This window comes from Salvia hispanica, chromosome 1, assembly GCF_023119035.1.
Source record: "Salvia hispanica cultivar TCC Black 2014 chromosome 1, UniMelb_Shisp_WGS_1.0, whole genome shotgun sequence".
NCBI lineage: Eukaryota > Viridiplantae > Streptophyta > Magnoliopsida > Lamiales > Lamiaceae > Salvia > Salvia hispanica.
The window spans coordinates 26,912,349-26,928,726 of record NC_062965.1 but is presented as its reverse complement, the minus strand read 5'-3'; the positions used below and the strand labels follow the sequence as shown (position 1 = coordinate 26,928,726).

The following is a 16,378-nucleotide window of genomic DNA, read 5'->3' as shown; positions in this document are numbered from 1 at the left end:
AGTTAGCAATTGATCACTCTCCTACGGAGTATCATATAAATAATTGATAATAAACCAATCTTTAAGATCCCCACAGGCTACAATTTTGTTATTTTGATACACACTTTGCATTTTTATGTAAAATTGAAAATTAACAATTTTTAAATATAAAAATTTAAAATAAGTTTAATTTGATGGTCGAGGAATCAGTATAAAACATAACAAGGAACTTATCCCAACTATTTCTGTTTTAATAATATTACTAACACTTTCAATTTCTCTTACACTTTAGTCTTTATTTACATATCTATATTTCTCTTACTTTATTCTCTTTTTATTCATTTTATTTCATTTTACATTTTTATTTATTCTCTATTTAATTCACTGTAGTCTTTTCTTTAAAAAAAATTTAAATTTATGTACTTATTAAGAGTATAGTTTTTAGTTGAAAATTGTTAATTTTTAATCTTACATAAATGAGCGTGACAAAAGAAAAGAAAAGCTTGTAAATTGTCAAATTGCGATGTACAGATAATTGCAGACATCATTTTCATGTGAATACAATAGCATAATGTGGGTAGTTAGAGCTAAGTATTTTAATTTTTTTTTTGTTGAAAATGATCAACTACCAAGTCAACCTTCCTTTGTTATTGTTATTGCTAAGTATGTTTCCTTCATTCACATACTTTCTTTTGGTAAAGCAAATTTGAGCTGAAAAGATGAAATCATCAACGTCTGAGAGTCTCTTTCGTCAATTTTCACTTGATGAAGCCACCGGAGATTTCAGCGAGGAGCATGTGATTGGTAAATGTGAATTCTTTCTATGTGTGTATATACTTTACAAATATTGGATGTTTAAGTTGCGATGAATGATCTTGATTTTCTTTGTGTTGGCTGGTTATGGTGACATAGGATCAACAGCTAAGGATCAAAATGAAATCGAAGTTGATAAGCTGTCAAAGGCCTTTCCTACCACTGCCATGAAAGAAGACGATGTCCCTTTCATTCTATTCGGTGAAACAAATGACATTGTTGATGATATGTATAACTTCGCAAGAATCCTGAAAAATGGAGAGGATGCAACAATTGAAAGGATCCACTACATGCCTAAGCATGTATTTGAATTTAGAGCAAAGGTTTGGAATTACTATATTATATATTGGCCTATTTGGATGAAAAAAGCTAATCAATTAGGAATGTCTATGGCTTTGTAGGATTCAGAAACATTATCTTTCAAGCATGAGAACGTGGTCGAACTTGTTGTTTACAGTTTGGATGGCAGTCATCAGGTTTTGGCGTATGATTTTGCTCCACGAGGGTCCCTACACGACATCCTTCATCAACAGCAAGGCACAGGCTCATGCACAAACCCATATCCGGCTTTAACATGGTACCAAAGAGTCCAAATCGCTCTTGGGGTCGCCAGGGGATTATGCTGCATTCATAGCTACGGATCGGTCCATCATAACATCAATTCCAGGAATATTTTAGTTTGTGGTGATGAAACTGCTAAGATAATGCATCCTAATCTTTGGGCTCAATGCTACTGTCAGGACTATTTTTCTGAGAATATAAGCCATCCTAAACTAAAGGATGATCACGGGCGAGGTGATGTTTACAACTTTGGTGTGATTCTCCTTGAGCTTTTGACAGGTGGTAAAATACTAGGGGAAGGGAACCTTGTGACATGGGTATGCACCATAGCAATAAATTCTAATTTCTCAGTGTATACTATTACTATGTCTGATAAGTTTTGAATTAATATGACACCAGGCATTACCACAGCTGGATTCGAACAAGGTACACGAGATTGTGGATGCTAGATTAGAAGGAGAGTATCCGCACGAGGCAGTTAAGAAGGTAAATAACTTGTTTAGCTGATAAGTTTATTGCATTTGATTTCATGATAATGATGCTTTGCTTTATAAACAGATGGCTAAAGTTGCTCAATCGTGCCTTGAAGATGAAGGATACTATCGTCGAAAGATGGTTAAAGTTGTACAAGATCTTGAGCTGTGCCTTGGTGAAACCAAATCAACTGAGACTCAGATTGCATCTTAATATGCAAGAAAGCAGGGGAGCTGAAGATAGACGCCATCTGAAATGAGAGAAATTACCTCATGCTTATATCATTTTCTTTGGATTACAGTATTTCCTTTCTTCTTAGAGAAATGACAAAGTCACTTAATAACAATGAGAGAAACAACTTCATGCTTATTTCATTTCATTGATCATTGGAGCTTGGGACGTTGTGGTGTTTGGGCAGTATCAGTTGTGATTTTTTTTCCGGAAGGCAAAGCTCGAGATGTCTTACAACTTCACTCATATGATCAATTTCATTTTGAAGGCACCATTGAGCAACTTGAGCCATCTGTTTTTAAAACAAATCATCATAATCATGAAACCAAATGCAAGAAGTTTATCAGACAAATAAACTTAGTATACTACCTTGTTAACTGCCTTGGGTGGGTAGTCTGCTTTCAATCTAGCATCCACAATCTTGTGTACCTTGTCTGAACCGAGCTGTGGTAATGCCTGGTGTCATATTATTTTAGAACTTATCATATATACATAGTAGGGAGTAACAGTATTTATAAGAGAAAAAAAATAGTATATTGTTATACTTATCATACCCATGACACAAGGTGACGCTGCCCTGCTGGTAATGTGTCATCAACTATTTTTCTACCTGTCAAGAGCTCAAGGAGAATCTCACCACAGTCGTAAACATCAATTTTCTGAGTGTGAGCAATCAATATATTAGGATGGTACTCTTTAAATGATATCATCCTACATACATGGCATTGAGTCCACAGAAAAGGATCAATGATCTTAGCATTATCATAATCACAAAGTAAAACATTTCTGGATGAGATGTGATGATGGATCAATTCATCGTAATAGTGAACGTAGCCACCATCATGAATGTAGCATAATCCCCTTGCGACCCCAAGAGCGATTTGGATTCTTTGAGACCATGTTAAAGCCGGATATGGCTTTGAGCTTGAGCCTATCCCCTGCCGTTCATGAAGAATGTCGTGTAGGGACCCTCGTGGAGCAAAATCATACGCCAAGACCTGCTGACGCCCATCCAAATTGTAAACAACAAGTTCGACCACGTTCTCATGCGTCAGCTTTGATAATGGTCTTATAACCTACAAAAACCATGTGTTATAGCTACATTAGTTATTCCCAAATCGTAAACCGTTTTCATCTAGATAGGGAATATATTAATATAGCTATTCCAAACCTTTGGCCTTAATTCAAATTCATGCTTTGGAACGTAGTGGAGCCTATCAATTGTTGCATCCTCTCCTTGTTTCAGAACTCCTGCGAATTCATTATGCATGAACAGAAAATGACGAGAACTAATGTTCTTTGCTTCACCAAATGCAATGAAAGGGATAACTTCGGTCATGGCATTGGCAGGGATGGCCTTAGAAAGCTTATCAACTTCAACCTCATTTTGATTCTTTGGTGTTGATCCTGTTTCACCATAACCAACACAAACAATATCAAGATCATTCATCAATATTTGTAAAGTATATATACATTCAAAAAATTCACTTTCACCGGATGGTATAACTCTATTCCAAAATGCCCAAAATTGTAATTTTTGTGTTGCTGCACCTTTCCTCTCCTGTTGTTCAAGGGCTAACTCAAGCTGCGCCACAACACTAGTCATTGTGATTCGTTTCTTCGTATCAACATGCAAACATCTTTTAACAATCCCAACAAATGTCTTAAGGCAATCTTCCGAGATTTCACCCTTCAAATATGGAGCTACAATTCGATCAGCTTTTCCATTTCGAATATTTTCTTGAACCCATATGCTCATACACACTTCATCCTCTGCAAGCTTCTCCTCAACTGCGCGTCTCCCACTCAACACCTCCAATAATATTATTCCAAACGCATAAGTGTCGCTTCCCTTTGTAAGTACACCTGTGCGAAAATAACTTGGATCAAAATATCCAAACGAACCCTTAACATTTGTGAACACATGACTCTATGAGATATCATGTCCTAAACGTTTGGCCAACCCAAAATCTGAAACCTTAGCAGTGAAATTTTCATCCAAAAGGATGTTAGTAGGCTTGACATCACGATGTATGATGGGGCAACCCGAGTGAAGATAGTCCAGACCTCGCCCCGCTCCAATACATATATTAAGTCGTTCATTCCACGAGAGTGTCGACTGATTGTATAGGTGATCAGCCAGCGTTCCATTAGACATGTAGTCATAAACAAGAATCATCTCTCCCTGTTCATCACAGTACCCAATAAGCGAGACTAGATTACGATGTCGGAACTTACTTAGTGTTTCAATCTCCACCGTAAACCCAATACAGCAGTTGGCCTATTATTATTAATTAAGCCTCTGTAGACTTTACCGAAACCACCCTTTCCAATCACATGCTCGTCGCTGAAATCTCCGGTGGCTAAGTTGAGTTCAGCAAGCGAAAATCGTCGGCAGAGATTCTCGGCTGCTGATGATTTCATCTTTACAGCTCAATTTTGTTTGACGGTTTCACCAATAGCATTGTAATACTTCGGAATGTACAAGTTTTATGGCCACATTATGATATTATATTTTCATATTAAAATGAAGAAGTCCCCTGTCTTATTGTAATTGAAACGTTTACTTTGGTTAAAAAGATTATGTAATGGAGTAAACAGCATAGTAAGTTTTTAGACACGGCTATTTTGGAATAAATATTTAGTGATTTAAGTAGGTATGGGAATACGGATATTGGTTATTAGATTTACCTGTACCCAACCTGATATCCGCCAGGTTTTGGATACCCAATATTCAATTTTATGGGATTGGGTATTGAAATATAAGATAAATTGGATATTGGATAACCGTATCGGGTATTACCCGAATATCCAATTTATTATTTAGAGCATATTTTAAATTAGATTTAGTCATTTTGGGCTTTTTAAGAGTTGGGATAATTTATTTACTAATTATAACTTACTAGGTTAACTTTCTCTAAACTTATATAAATAAGTCAATCTCCGTCTTACTCTAGGTCACGACTTTTATATTTTAGTCAATTATTTTACGTATTGCATAACCAACTCATGTGGTTTTTATGTTTTAGTAAATTATTTTGACTTTTGAATTATATGTATAACCAATTCCCATAAATATAATCTTATACTTTGTAATCTATTTTTTTGTAGTTTTATACTACAAAATAAATTAAACATTAAAGATATTAGTCAATTTAGATATTTATATATTTCTATTAATATATAAAATTTTTTTTTTTAATTAGTTATTAACACATGTCACGAGTCGGGTATTTGGGTACCTGATACGTCGGTTATGGATACCCGGGGCGGATATTAGAGTACCCGAAAATATATCGGGGCGGATTTTGGATAGACATTTTGATGATTTTCAGGTTTGGATATTCGATTTTTTCGGGTCAGGTATCCACGGATACCCGTATTCCCATCCCTATATTTAAGTGAGACGATCAGAATAAAATAGAAAATAAATTACTCAACTATAATGAAATAGGTTAAAAAAAATATAATTCAATTGTTATGGGATGCGGTGAAGTACAATTGTATATTAAATGTATAACTTTTAACAACTCATTTAAAGTTTATTACTACCTCCGTCCCCCAAAATTTGCTACACTTTGACCCGACACGAGTTTTAAGAAATGTAATGGAAAGTGAGTTGAAAAAGTTGGTGGGAGGTGGGTCCTACTTTTAAAGTATTAGTTTTATAATAAAATGTGAGTAGGAATGAGTTAGTGGAATATGAGGTCCACTACCAAAAATGGTAAAGAGTGAAGTGTATCAAATTTTCAGGGACGGACCGAAATAGTAAACTGTATCAAATTTTCAGGGACAAAGGTAGTAGTTCTTTTCTCCAATGTATGTGCATATTTCTGTAAGATTGAGAATTAAAAAAACACTAAAAAACAAATTTCAAAATAAGTTTGATGGTTACATTAAATGGAATGAGTATAAAACATAGCCCTAAACATAAACGTTCAATTTTTAGTCTAGTGGATTTAGTGAATCCAAATTAATATTGATGATGAAATCAATAGGTTGAGTTGATCTAAAGAATTTTAATGATCTAGTACACTTGTAACATTGGGTTATAACTGATAAGGCCCAAATAGGAGAGTTATATGGGCTTAATTGGCGTTATCTAGCAATGATAGTATTTGTGGCCCATGTTTCATCATTGGCTCGACCAAAGCCCGCCCAATTTGGTGTGATATGGAATGTTCTTGGTGAATAGATCTCGTTTTTTACACCGCATCTTGGTGAATAGACCAAAGCCCCCTAAGGATCACCTGTATCTCCTACTATACACACAAATATGTTAAGTGATAGGTGATCCTGATTGGCATTTTTGGTACACCTTCTACGAAGGGTCGCAAGCGAATATAGTACTTAGTAGTACATTTTTATGTAGATGAAGATGACATAACGCCAAATGTCTTCTAAGTATTTATCATATAGCAGCAAAATTTTTATTTCTATTTTTATACTCCGTCTAAGGAAGGTCGCACGCGATTAACAAAATCCTACTATTATCATATGGACTTATAATTTCCTAAGAATATGGTTTCAAGTAGAAATTTTCATATTTAGACCAATTTTGTGGAAATCATCTACTACCCGTAGTTTCAGGAAAAATTGTTAGTTGTAATTAGCACTTAGTCATTTTAAAGTACTACTTTCTCCGTCCCATAATAGATGTTGCAAGACGATTATGCTACATACATGACACGGGATTGACTCATCATAACATCAGATCCAACAATGTTTTACTTTGTGATGATGAAATTGCTAAGATAATTGATCCTTTTCTACGGACACTATAATCTGTGAGAGAGTGTCATCGTAATCTAATCCATAATCACATTCAGAATGATGATGTTTACAACTTTGGTAAGATTCTCCTTGAGCTCTTGACATGTAGTAAAATAGTTGATAATACAATAAATCCTTTACCAGTGTCTCTTTGTTTGATGTATAATTAGTTTTAAATAATATCACCAGGACTTTCTATATCTGGATTCAAACAAGGTACACGAGATTTTAGATGCTAGATTAAAAGCAGACTACCCACTCGCTGCAGCTAAGAAGGTAGATACTTACCTTGTTTGTCCGATAATTCTCTTGCATTCGATTTCATGATTATGACACTTTCTTCAAAAACAAATGTTTCGAGTTGCTCAATGGTGCCTTCAAGATCAAGGTTATTTGCTTCCAGACACGGGTGATGTTGTACGACATCTCGAGTTGTGCCTTAGCTTAACCGAATCACGACACTCTCAGAGCTGAAATCAACTGAGATGACACCTTATTTTGCATGAAAGCAGGGGAGCTGAAAAATGATCATTTCATTGTTATGATTTATTGCATTTCTTTGTGTTGCATTTCCAACTTTCACTTGTAATGATTTATTACTTTTCTTTGTTAAGTCATCATATTAGGTGTGATTTAAACTACTTTCTTCAAAATCTCGAATGATAGATTCACTTTTCCAGCCAAAGTGCATCTACGAGCTAAATTTGTTAAAAATTCAATTTATCTTTTTGTTCCCAAGTACATTTGAGTTTTTCATTGCTGAGTGATAGTCCTCAGGATTACGGGTCTCGTATTGTGTTAATTTAAGAGAGGTGCGTCCAACTGATCAGGATGAAAGTCCCAACCCAGCTGAGTCGTTGGCACGACAACCGGAACCTGGTGTATCAAACAAATTCTTCAACCCTCTTCTACTGGCTAGTATAGTGGAGGTAAGGGTCGAATCCTAAAGAGATGGACATATTCGAAAAATGCGGTGATAATCTGGGAAGGTTTTGGTTAGCTACCACGCGTTGGGTTGAGATTCTACCTAGACGGAAATTAAAGATGGTACTCTACTGACTAGTGGGCGTGAAAGTGGTTGTGTACGTGAAAGTAGGGGACAAGGTATCTCAGAGACATGTCGAAAGTAGACAGTTACTAAATGAGGAAACTTAGACAACAGGGTATATTTGGTGGTTGGGTGGTTACTCTGACAGGTCTGGAGGGTACAACAGAAAAGTAAAAGACAAAAGCAAAAAGTAACTAAAAAGCAAACGTGGTCCAAAGCAAAAGTAGATTGTGATGTTTTCTTCCTCAACAAGTATCAACAGAAATTACATGAACTCAAACTACATGGATGAACTCAGATCAACAAATTGAGACACAAGATCCATCGATTAAAAAGCTTAAACTTAAAGATTAACGACTAAACTGTAGATTACTCCTACTGGCTAACATGCAAGATGGTGATGACAACGCAAAACAGGAAACTCATGCACGATAACTTAAACTGAAACATGAACTTGAAATTTCGATCAACAACTCCAGATTTAGCCTACTCAAACGAAAACATGCGTAAACACTTAGAAAATAAAAGCGGTAACTAGATCTAACTTTCCTAGGTAGAATGAAGCAGATTCAAACCAAAGAGAGATGCGATGATAAGGATCCATGTATTTTATGATCCATTTCCCAAGGATTACCCATTTAATGATGTTTGATCTAACTATTTTTGTGAGATTTATTTTCAATTTATCAACACAAGGCAAAAGATAATAAAGATCCAACCAACAAAAATTGAATCTAAACAAGAATGGATGGAAGATTAGGAATGGAAAGCATGTGTATAAAGATGAGATAAGAGAGCTACAACCATAGGACCTTAACCAAAAAGATGGAGACAACCCTAGGCAACTTTCAATAGCTCTATCACCCCTTGGCTCCACTACTCAATGGATACACTCCATTGATTCATACCTCTACTTGAATCAATCTATGAAATTGAGACAAGCAACCTTCAAGGAAGGAATTGGATACATTCCTCAAAGAGGAAAAACTCACTAGGGAGATAACTTCAATCACAATCTTATCTAAATCCAGAATGAAAAATGACACCAAAAGATATTTATACTAAGGGCCCAAAATGTGGAAAAAGGCCCTCAAAAACTAAGTCTCGGGTGATTCACCCGGTCGGGTGAATTGTGCGGTCCAAAACACCCGCCCGGGTGTTTCTTCTGGAATCTGGAAATGCTTCACAACACTTTCACCCGGTCGGGTGATTTTCATGGTGAAAACACCCGCCCGGGTGTTCCTTCTGGAGCTCCCTGCCTGTTCTGCGCGGCTTTAGTAAATCGTCCATAACTCTCTCCTCCGAACTCCGATTGGGGCGTGTAAGATACCCACGCGAAGCTCTCTCAAAGACGAAGATAATTGTGGCAGTTTCAAAGCATTTGGAAGTCATTTTGATGGGCATAATACTGATTGAAGACAGCTGCAGGTACAAGCTTTGGTGCACGGCTTCCATGATCGTATCATCCTCCCCTTCTTGGAAAGGATTTGTCCTCAAATCCGAGCCTTCTCTATTCCTTGCACCCTCAGGAGGCCCTCTAGCTTTATTGGATCCTTGGCATGTCTTCTCTTTCATCCTTGGGCCCCAATCAACCCATGGTTCACGCCGAAGGGAGGACCCTTGACGTCGAGCACCCGTGGTCATATCATCCTCCCCTTCTTGGAAAGGATTTGCCCTCAAATCCGGGTTCCGTACACCTATAACATAGCACGAGATCAAATCAAATATCCATGTAGAATGATGGAGATTAAGACCACTAACGACTCTAATAGAAGTCACCATACCACGACGGTGGACACACTCTAACAAGCTCAAAACTAATACATAAGCTATGTTGAAACAAATACCCCGGCAATCTTTTACATTGAAGTCCCAAACAAAACCATGTGATGCATAGTCTTTGACAAAATGACAATAAAAGATACCAACCCCACTAAACGGCTTGATTGTCATGCAATGAAAACAAGTATTATGCCAGACACAAGCTTCACACAATTTGACTCTTTTTGCCTCAAACATTTCCACATTATCTATACCCATGTCCTTCAACATCTTCACAAAAGATTTGGCATTCTCATCAAGACAAGGCATATACAAGAAAGGGTCCTCATATGGTGCAAAATGGAAAATTATCAAGAGAGGCCTAAGCACAAAAATCTTATTCTCACGCTCATGCAACGAACAATCATTTTCAATCATTAACACACCATTCTTGCTCAAATAAGAAGTTCTCTTCCATAAATTGACAAACTCTAGGTCAGGATATAGAGGAGGTTTATGATAATTCACATTAAGTTTGCAAGAAAGTGTCTCAACCAACAAACCAAGTTTATTACAAGGGATCTCACTCAATTGTCCCAACAATTTCAAGAAAGGATCAATATATGGTGCAAAGGTAGATTTAGCATTCAAAGTTTCAAGCTCATGAGACCACTTTTTACACAAGACATCAATAACAAATTTATCAACACAAAGGGGCTTCTCTAATATAATCTCATTCAATGAAACATCACAAGGAGATAAGGATAGTGCACTTGAACCTTGGGCAAGGAGTTCATCCACTTGCCCTCGTTCCTCTTGTTCCTTCTCCGGGTGAGTAGTTTCCAAGCCATGTACAATATGATGCCTCACTTCCATGCCTTCAATTAAATTTCCTCTTTGGTTTGTGTCAACACCACCATGTGGGTAGGTAGGCCTCAATCGAGCTCTATATGAGACTTCTTCTTCAATTGGCCTCTCAAACCCCTTATGGCTAACTTGATCTCTCACCCTCCTAGAATACCACTCTCCATGAGACTTGGGAGCTCTTTTCCCACTATATCCTCTATCAAGTCCATCTCCATGGTACCTTGATTCATAGTCACCTTTAAAACGGCCACGGGCACCATTTCTTCCCCCAAACCGATCATTCTCCATGTGATTGACTCTATTTCTATCATTCCCCCTTTGCCATCCCTCATACACCACTTCTTCCATCATCTCCTCCGGGGCAACATTAGGTAGATTGTTACCCCTAGAAGTAGGAGTCCTAGATGTGCGGCCTCCCTTCAAGGTGTTGAACTCCTCAAATAAAGTGTTTTGGGCGGCAAGCATGCGGGCTTCGGATTCTTTTGATTGAGCAATGGATTCTTTTGCTCGCACATCCATTTGGATCATCATCTCTTGCTTGAATTCCTTCATCATTTGTGCCATCATGCTCACAAGATCACCTTCGGGTTTGGAACTACTTGAGCCCGCCCCCTTCCTTACTTCCTCCTCATGGACGTCCCCCATCTTGTTAGATCGAGTAATAGGAGGCATCCAAGTTACCTACAAACACAAAGACAAAGACTAGAAACTAGCCTTAGAGATTAGCAAAATAAGAAAAGAGATTTAAGAAGCTAACTCACCCCAATGTAGTATCCCAACACCCCCCAAGTCACTCACCAATGTCACTCGGTAGGTTTAGAATATAGTGGGGCTAGTATCACACACTCTCGATCCAATTCCCACTCGTTGGCACCCGGACAACTCAATCAAGGTATACACCTCAAGAACATATGGACACCAAGTAGTAAATACCAAAGTAATAATGATTAAACATATGAAAGCAAAGAAAACTAGGCCTAGAGCAAACACACACACTAAAGAACACAAGACATGGGATGAAGCTTTATGCTGAAATCTGGCTGATCTTTATGAATTTTTTTGGTATTGATCCCCACGCCCAATTTGGATGAATTTTGGTGGATAGATTCCCAACAAATTCTAGATCAAGGGAAAAATAGCCATATATAGTCAGATTTGATAATTTGATAGGTTTTGTATGGTTTTCCCCAACTATGCCAAAACAGGGTAATGATGTTAATCTCCACAGTTAACTAGGCAAACGAAGGAATTTTTTGATGAAACTTTGCAGGAAGCTAGGTCACATAACATAGACCATACACACCAAATTTCAGCTTAATCTAAGCACAATTGATCAATCCGATCATCCCAACAAAAACAGAGCAAAAAACAAAGAACAAAAGGAAAAATAACCCAACCCAAAGCAACAATAGATCAAACACCTAGTGGGTACTAGGCTCTAGATACCAAATGATAAGGATCCATGTATTTTATGATCCATTTCCCAAGGATTACCCATTTAATGATGTTTGATCTAACTATTTTTGTGAGATTGATTTTCAATTTATCAACACAAGGCAAAAGATAATAAAGATCCAACCAACAAAAATTGAATCTAAACAAGAATGGATGGAAGATTAGGAATGGAAAGCATGTGTATAAAGATGAGATAAGAGAGCTACAACCATAGGACCTTAATCAAAAAGATGGAGACAACCCTAGGCAACTTTCAATAGCTCTATCACCCCTTGGCTCCACTACTCAATGGATACACTCCATTGATGCATACCTCTACTTGAATCAATCTATGAAATTGAGACAAGCAACCTTCAAGGAAGGAATTAGATACATTCCTCAAAGAGGAAAAACTCACTAGGGAGATAACTTCAATCACAATCTTATCTAAATCCAGAATGAAAAATGACACCAAAAGATATTTATACTAAGGGCCCAAAATGTGGAAAAAGGCCCTCAAAAACTAAGTCTCGGGTGATTCACCCGGTCGGGTGAATTGTGCGGTCCAAAACACCCGCCCGGGTGTTTCTTCTGGAATCTGGAAATGCTTCACATCACTTTCACCCGGTCGGGTGATTTTCATGGTGAAAACACCCGCCCGGGTGTTCCTTCTGGAGCTCCCTGCCTGTTCTGCGCGGCTTTAGTAAATCGTCCATAACTCTCTCCTCCGAACTCCGATTGGGGCGTGTAAGATACCCACGCGAAGCTCTCTCAAAGACGAAGATAATTGTGGCAGTTTCAAAGCATTTGGAAGTCATCGTGATGGGCATAATACTGATTGAAGACAGCTGCAGGTACAAGCTATGGTGCACGGCCTCCATGATCGTATCATGCGAAATAAAAACTTCATAATTAAAACGTTCGGATCTTAACGAAATACTTCAAAAAGCAACAAGATTAAATGTTTGCAACAGATCCAACGAAGAAAGCAAGTAAACTTTAAACTATGAAAGTGATTAAAGATTATTTATGCCACTCTGGGTGATGAAACTGCTACTGCTACGATAACAAACTAGTTGGAATGGTGGATGATGACTCTTCGGAGGACGTCTGGACTTCAGGTGACCATAGCTGTGGCGATGAACGAGAAGATTGTGGACAATGCTGAAAGAACAGATCTTCGAGAGAACTCTAACTAAGTGTGGTGGTTGGACTTTCGAACTCCGAACTCTTTTCTCTCTCTCCAAGTGGCTTCTTTTATAGGGAGGCTTACTTTTGCTTTTAGGGTAGACTTCCTTCGTGAATTGAATTTTCTGCCCTTGTTTATGATCATCCCTGATAAGGCTAATTTCATGCATTGGTTATGGGGATAAATACTGTGATTTCCTGAGTCTAACAAGATTTTATAAGCCAGGTGTGTAGAGAAACCGCCAGCCCCAGGAAAAAAGGAGAGGATTACCTGGAGGAAGAAGTTGGCGGGAGAAGTGAGCAGAAGAGGGAAGAGTTGCTAGACAAAGGAGCATCCAAACGGAGGGCAAAATGGGAATCTCCAAGAATAGTCTAGAAGCTCTACCCATTATAAATAAGAGCACGCGTTCAACATGAAGCGAACCTTTTTCTCAACATCAGCTCTTGGCTCCGTTTTCTCATTTTCTCTACACACATTCTTAGCGGGAATCATCTTCGGGGTTCACGGTTCTAATTCAGTTGTGGTGCAACACCGTCTCCACGAAGGCGAAGAAACAATTTTTTATTTGCTTTCTGTTTACATTTCAGATTTCCCGAGTCTTCATTGTTCGAAGCTCGGTCGTGTTTTGCTAAGTTCTTGTCGAATACTGCTTACTTTTTATGGGATTTATGTTTCTGTCCTGTTTTATGCTATCTTTACATTTTCTTTTGCTTTCAATGCATGTTGATGTTTGATCTGATGTTGGAGTTTGAATTGCACGGAGGATTGTAGTTGATTGGTTGGAATTGTTTGGATCTGCGAAGATTGGAGATGGAAATGGCGTTGGATTGTTGTGGATGGCTTGGATCCGGAGTGGATGAAGCATTCGATGTCTGGATCTATTCACGTATGCATGGTTGTGATATTTAAATTCTGTTTATTGTTTACCTCGTCTAGTAATCGTAGATCTGCTTTAGTTTCAGTAGTTCTTTGTGTTAATCGGTTTAATTTCATTTGCCCTGTTTCGATCCTTGCTCTGTTTTTCATCTGTAATTTCGGGATAAAAGTTAGAGAAGATGATGTCGCTTTTAGTTAGTCCTTTAGTTGGTTAATCTGCAGCTTTTACCGTTGTACTATGCCGTTTAGGGAAATGGTCCCCACGTTTCGTTTTTCCTCTATCTAGGCTAGTATAGGAAGTCGTTTACAAAGTCCAGTAGTTGTTTCAAACACTTTTTGGTTATTATGCATGTTATGATGTCTCTGCCTAGATCTAGCAGTTAGGATAGAGCATTTCATTTCCCAAGTCTAGGAATTAAATCTCAACCCTGAAAATTGTGTGGCAGCAGCCAAAAATAGCGTCCAGATCTTTTAGCATGTTTACTTACGCATCTGTCTTTGTGGATTCGATCCCTATTTCCTTGTACTAACATTTTTAGCATAGCGGGTTGAGGGTTTTGAAAAGCTAAGGAAGTGATTGTGTGCCCAACGACAGGTAACCCAAAGATTCTCTGAGTTCCTAGACCCGGTGTCTAGTTGATTCTCTGGATCGGGAGATTTTTGATTCAAACACACAAATGGCGCCGTTGCTGGGGATGGATGGCGTAGTTTGTTTACGTGTTTAAAGATTTGGTGTATATAGTTTTAATTTCCTTTATTGTTTTTCTTGACAGTTTATGAGCAAGGGCTCACGATTTGGAAACTGGAGTAACCCATCTGGGTCGAGGGACGCTCAGGTCAGGTGGCAGGTCAAGGAATCAACATCCATAGTCACCACCAAATCAGGGTTTACAACAGTAGATCCATTTTCGTTTGAATCAGAAAGTGAAAAAGAGTGGAATTCGTCAGGAGAAGAGGACCCGAAGTCGTCTACGGAAGCAGAGCACTCCGAAACAGAGGAGGAGGCAGACGTCGATATGGCACACCTGGTGGACCCTGATCCGGAGATCGGTTCACTCATCGCGCATCTGGATGGTGAATCCGCCCATGCCATAGTCTCAAATCAGCGACAGAGGTCTATTGATATTAAGACAAACATGCTGGGTGTTTTACCTACATTTTCTAGACGGATGAATGAATGTCCTTACGAGTTCGTCAACGAGTTTAGTAAGCTGTGCAACATCCAAAAGCGGCCCAACGATGCCACTGAGGAGGACTACCGCCTGCGTGCAGTCCCATTTGCCCTAAAAGAGGAGGCCGATACATGGATGCTGAGGCTTCCACCCGACTCGATCAACACATGGAAGGATTTCAAACTGGAATTCCTGGACTATTTCTTCCCGTCAAACAAAAAAATGCCTTAAAGAAGGAGATTCAGGAGTGTAAGCAGGACTACGATGAGTCCTTGAGCCAGTACTGGTCTCGGTTTAAGGGGCTGCTCGACGCTTGTCCTAATCATAGGATGATGGAGGCTGAGACTTTTTACTTGTTATATGAAGGAGCTAATCCCGAGTCTAAGGACTTAATGAATTCCTCGAGCGGGGGGGATTTTACTAAGAATAAGGCGAGTGAAGCACGTGAGATTTTGGGAAGGCTGATCTATGCAAAGAAGGCATACGATAACCCACGAACTATCATGAGGAGAAGTTCGGCTAATGCAGTAAAGGAACAAGAAGGAGAAGGAGTCGGGGAAAGGATAGATCGGTTGGAGAAGGCACTTCTAAGTGCAATTGAAAAGAAAAATTCCCCTACCTCGCAGGAGAAGGAGAAACCGCCAGGTCCAGAGGAAAATCAACTCCAACTTTATTATGGTCCACCGTTCGATGGAGAATTCCAAGCCCAGGTGAATGCAGTGGGGGAATTGGAATCAGAATAATCAGAATACAAGCTGGAATCAGTGGAAGATTAAGGAGGCACCATGGAGAGACAACCCCTGTTTCAGGTGGGCCGATGGGAACCAACAACTCCAACTACAGTACCAGGTGCAGCAGAATTGGCCTAACCGTAGTCAAGAAAGACCACATCATAATTCGAATTGGTCAGGGAAGAATCAGGAAGGGCCAAATAACTGGAGTTATCGCAATCAAGGGGACCAGCCCAATTGGAACAATAGGAACCAGAGTAATCAAGGGAGTTCTTATGTTCCACCACACCAGAGGAACGCCACGGGAAACAATCAGAATTTCCATCATACACACCTGGGAAATCAAGGATCAAGGAGTTAGTTCAGCAACCATCAAGGAGTTCAAGGGAACTATCTCCCAAATCAGAGGAGTGGACCAGGCCATAATCAAGGGTCGAGTTCCAATCAGCCGAACTATAAGCCTCAGAGG

At 38.8% G+C, this 16,378-nt stretch overlaps 1 protein-coding gene and 1 pseudogene across 1 annotated transcript; one reads left to right on the top strand and one right to left on the bottom strand.

Annotated features, from left to right (window-relative positions):
- The first annotated feature begins 631 nt into the window (after positions 1 to 631).
- LOC125198098 (receptor-like cytoplasmic kinase 1) lies at positions 632 to 2,271 on the top strand. The gene is made up of 5 exons (XM_048096568.1): positions 632 to 783; positions 892 to 1,115; positions 1,194 to 1,670; positions 1,753 to 1,839; positions 1,912 to 2,271. The coding sequence occupies exons 1-5, from the start codon at positions 699 to 701 to the stop codon at positions 2,038 to 2,040; spliced, it is 1,002 nt and encodes a 333-aa protein (XP_047952525.1). The 5' UTR covers positions 632 to 698; the 3' UTR covers positions 2,041 to 2,271.
- LOC125192772 lies at positions 2,204 to 4,482 on the bottom strand (annotated as a pseudogene).
- Positions 4,483 to 16,378: the final 11,896 nt, after the last annotated feature.

Bases quoted from the DNA above. Each gene is read 5' to 3' on its own strand.
- LOC125198098 (XM_048096568.1), top strand. From the start codon at position 699: ATGAAATCATCAACGTCTGAGAGTCTCTTTCGTCAATTTTCACTTGAT. The intron at 1,671-1,752 runs GTATGCACCATA...ATATGACACCAG, and splicing joins AAGGGAACCTTGTGACATGG to GCATTACCACAGCTGGATTC. The intron at 1,840-1,911 runs GTAAATAACTTG...CTTTATAAACAG, and splicing joins CGCACGAGGCAGTTAAGAAG to ATGGCTAAAGTTGCTCAATC.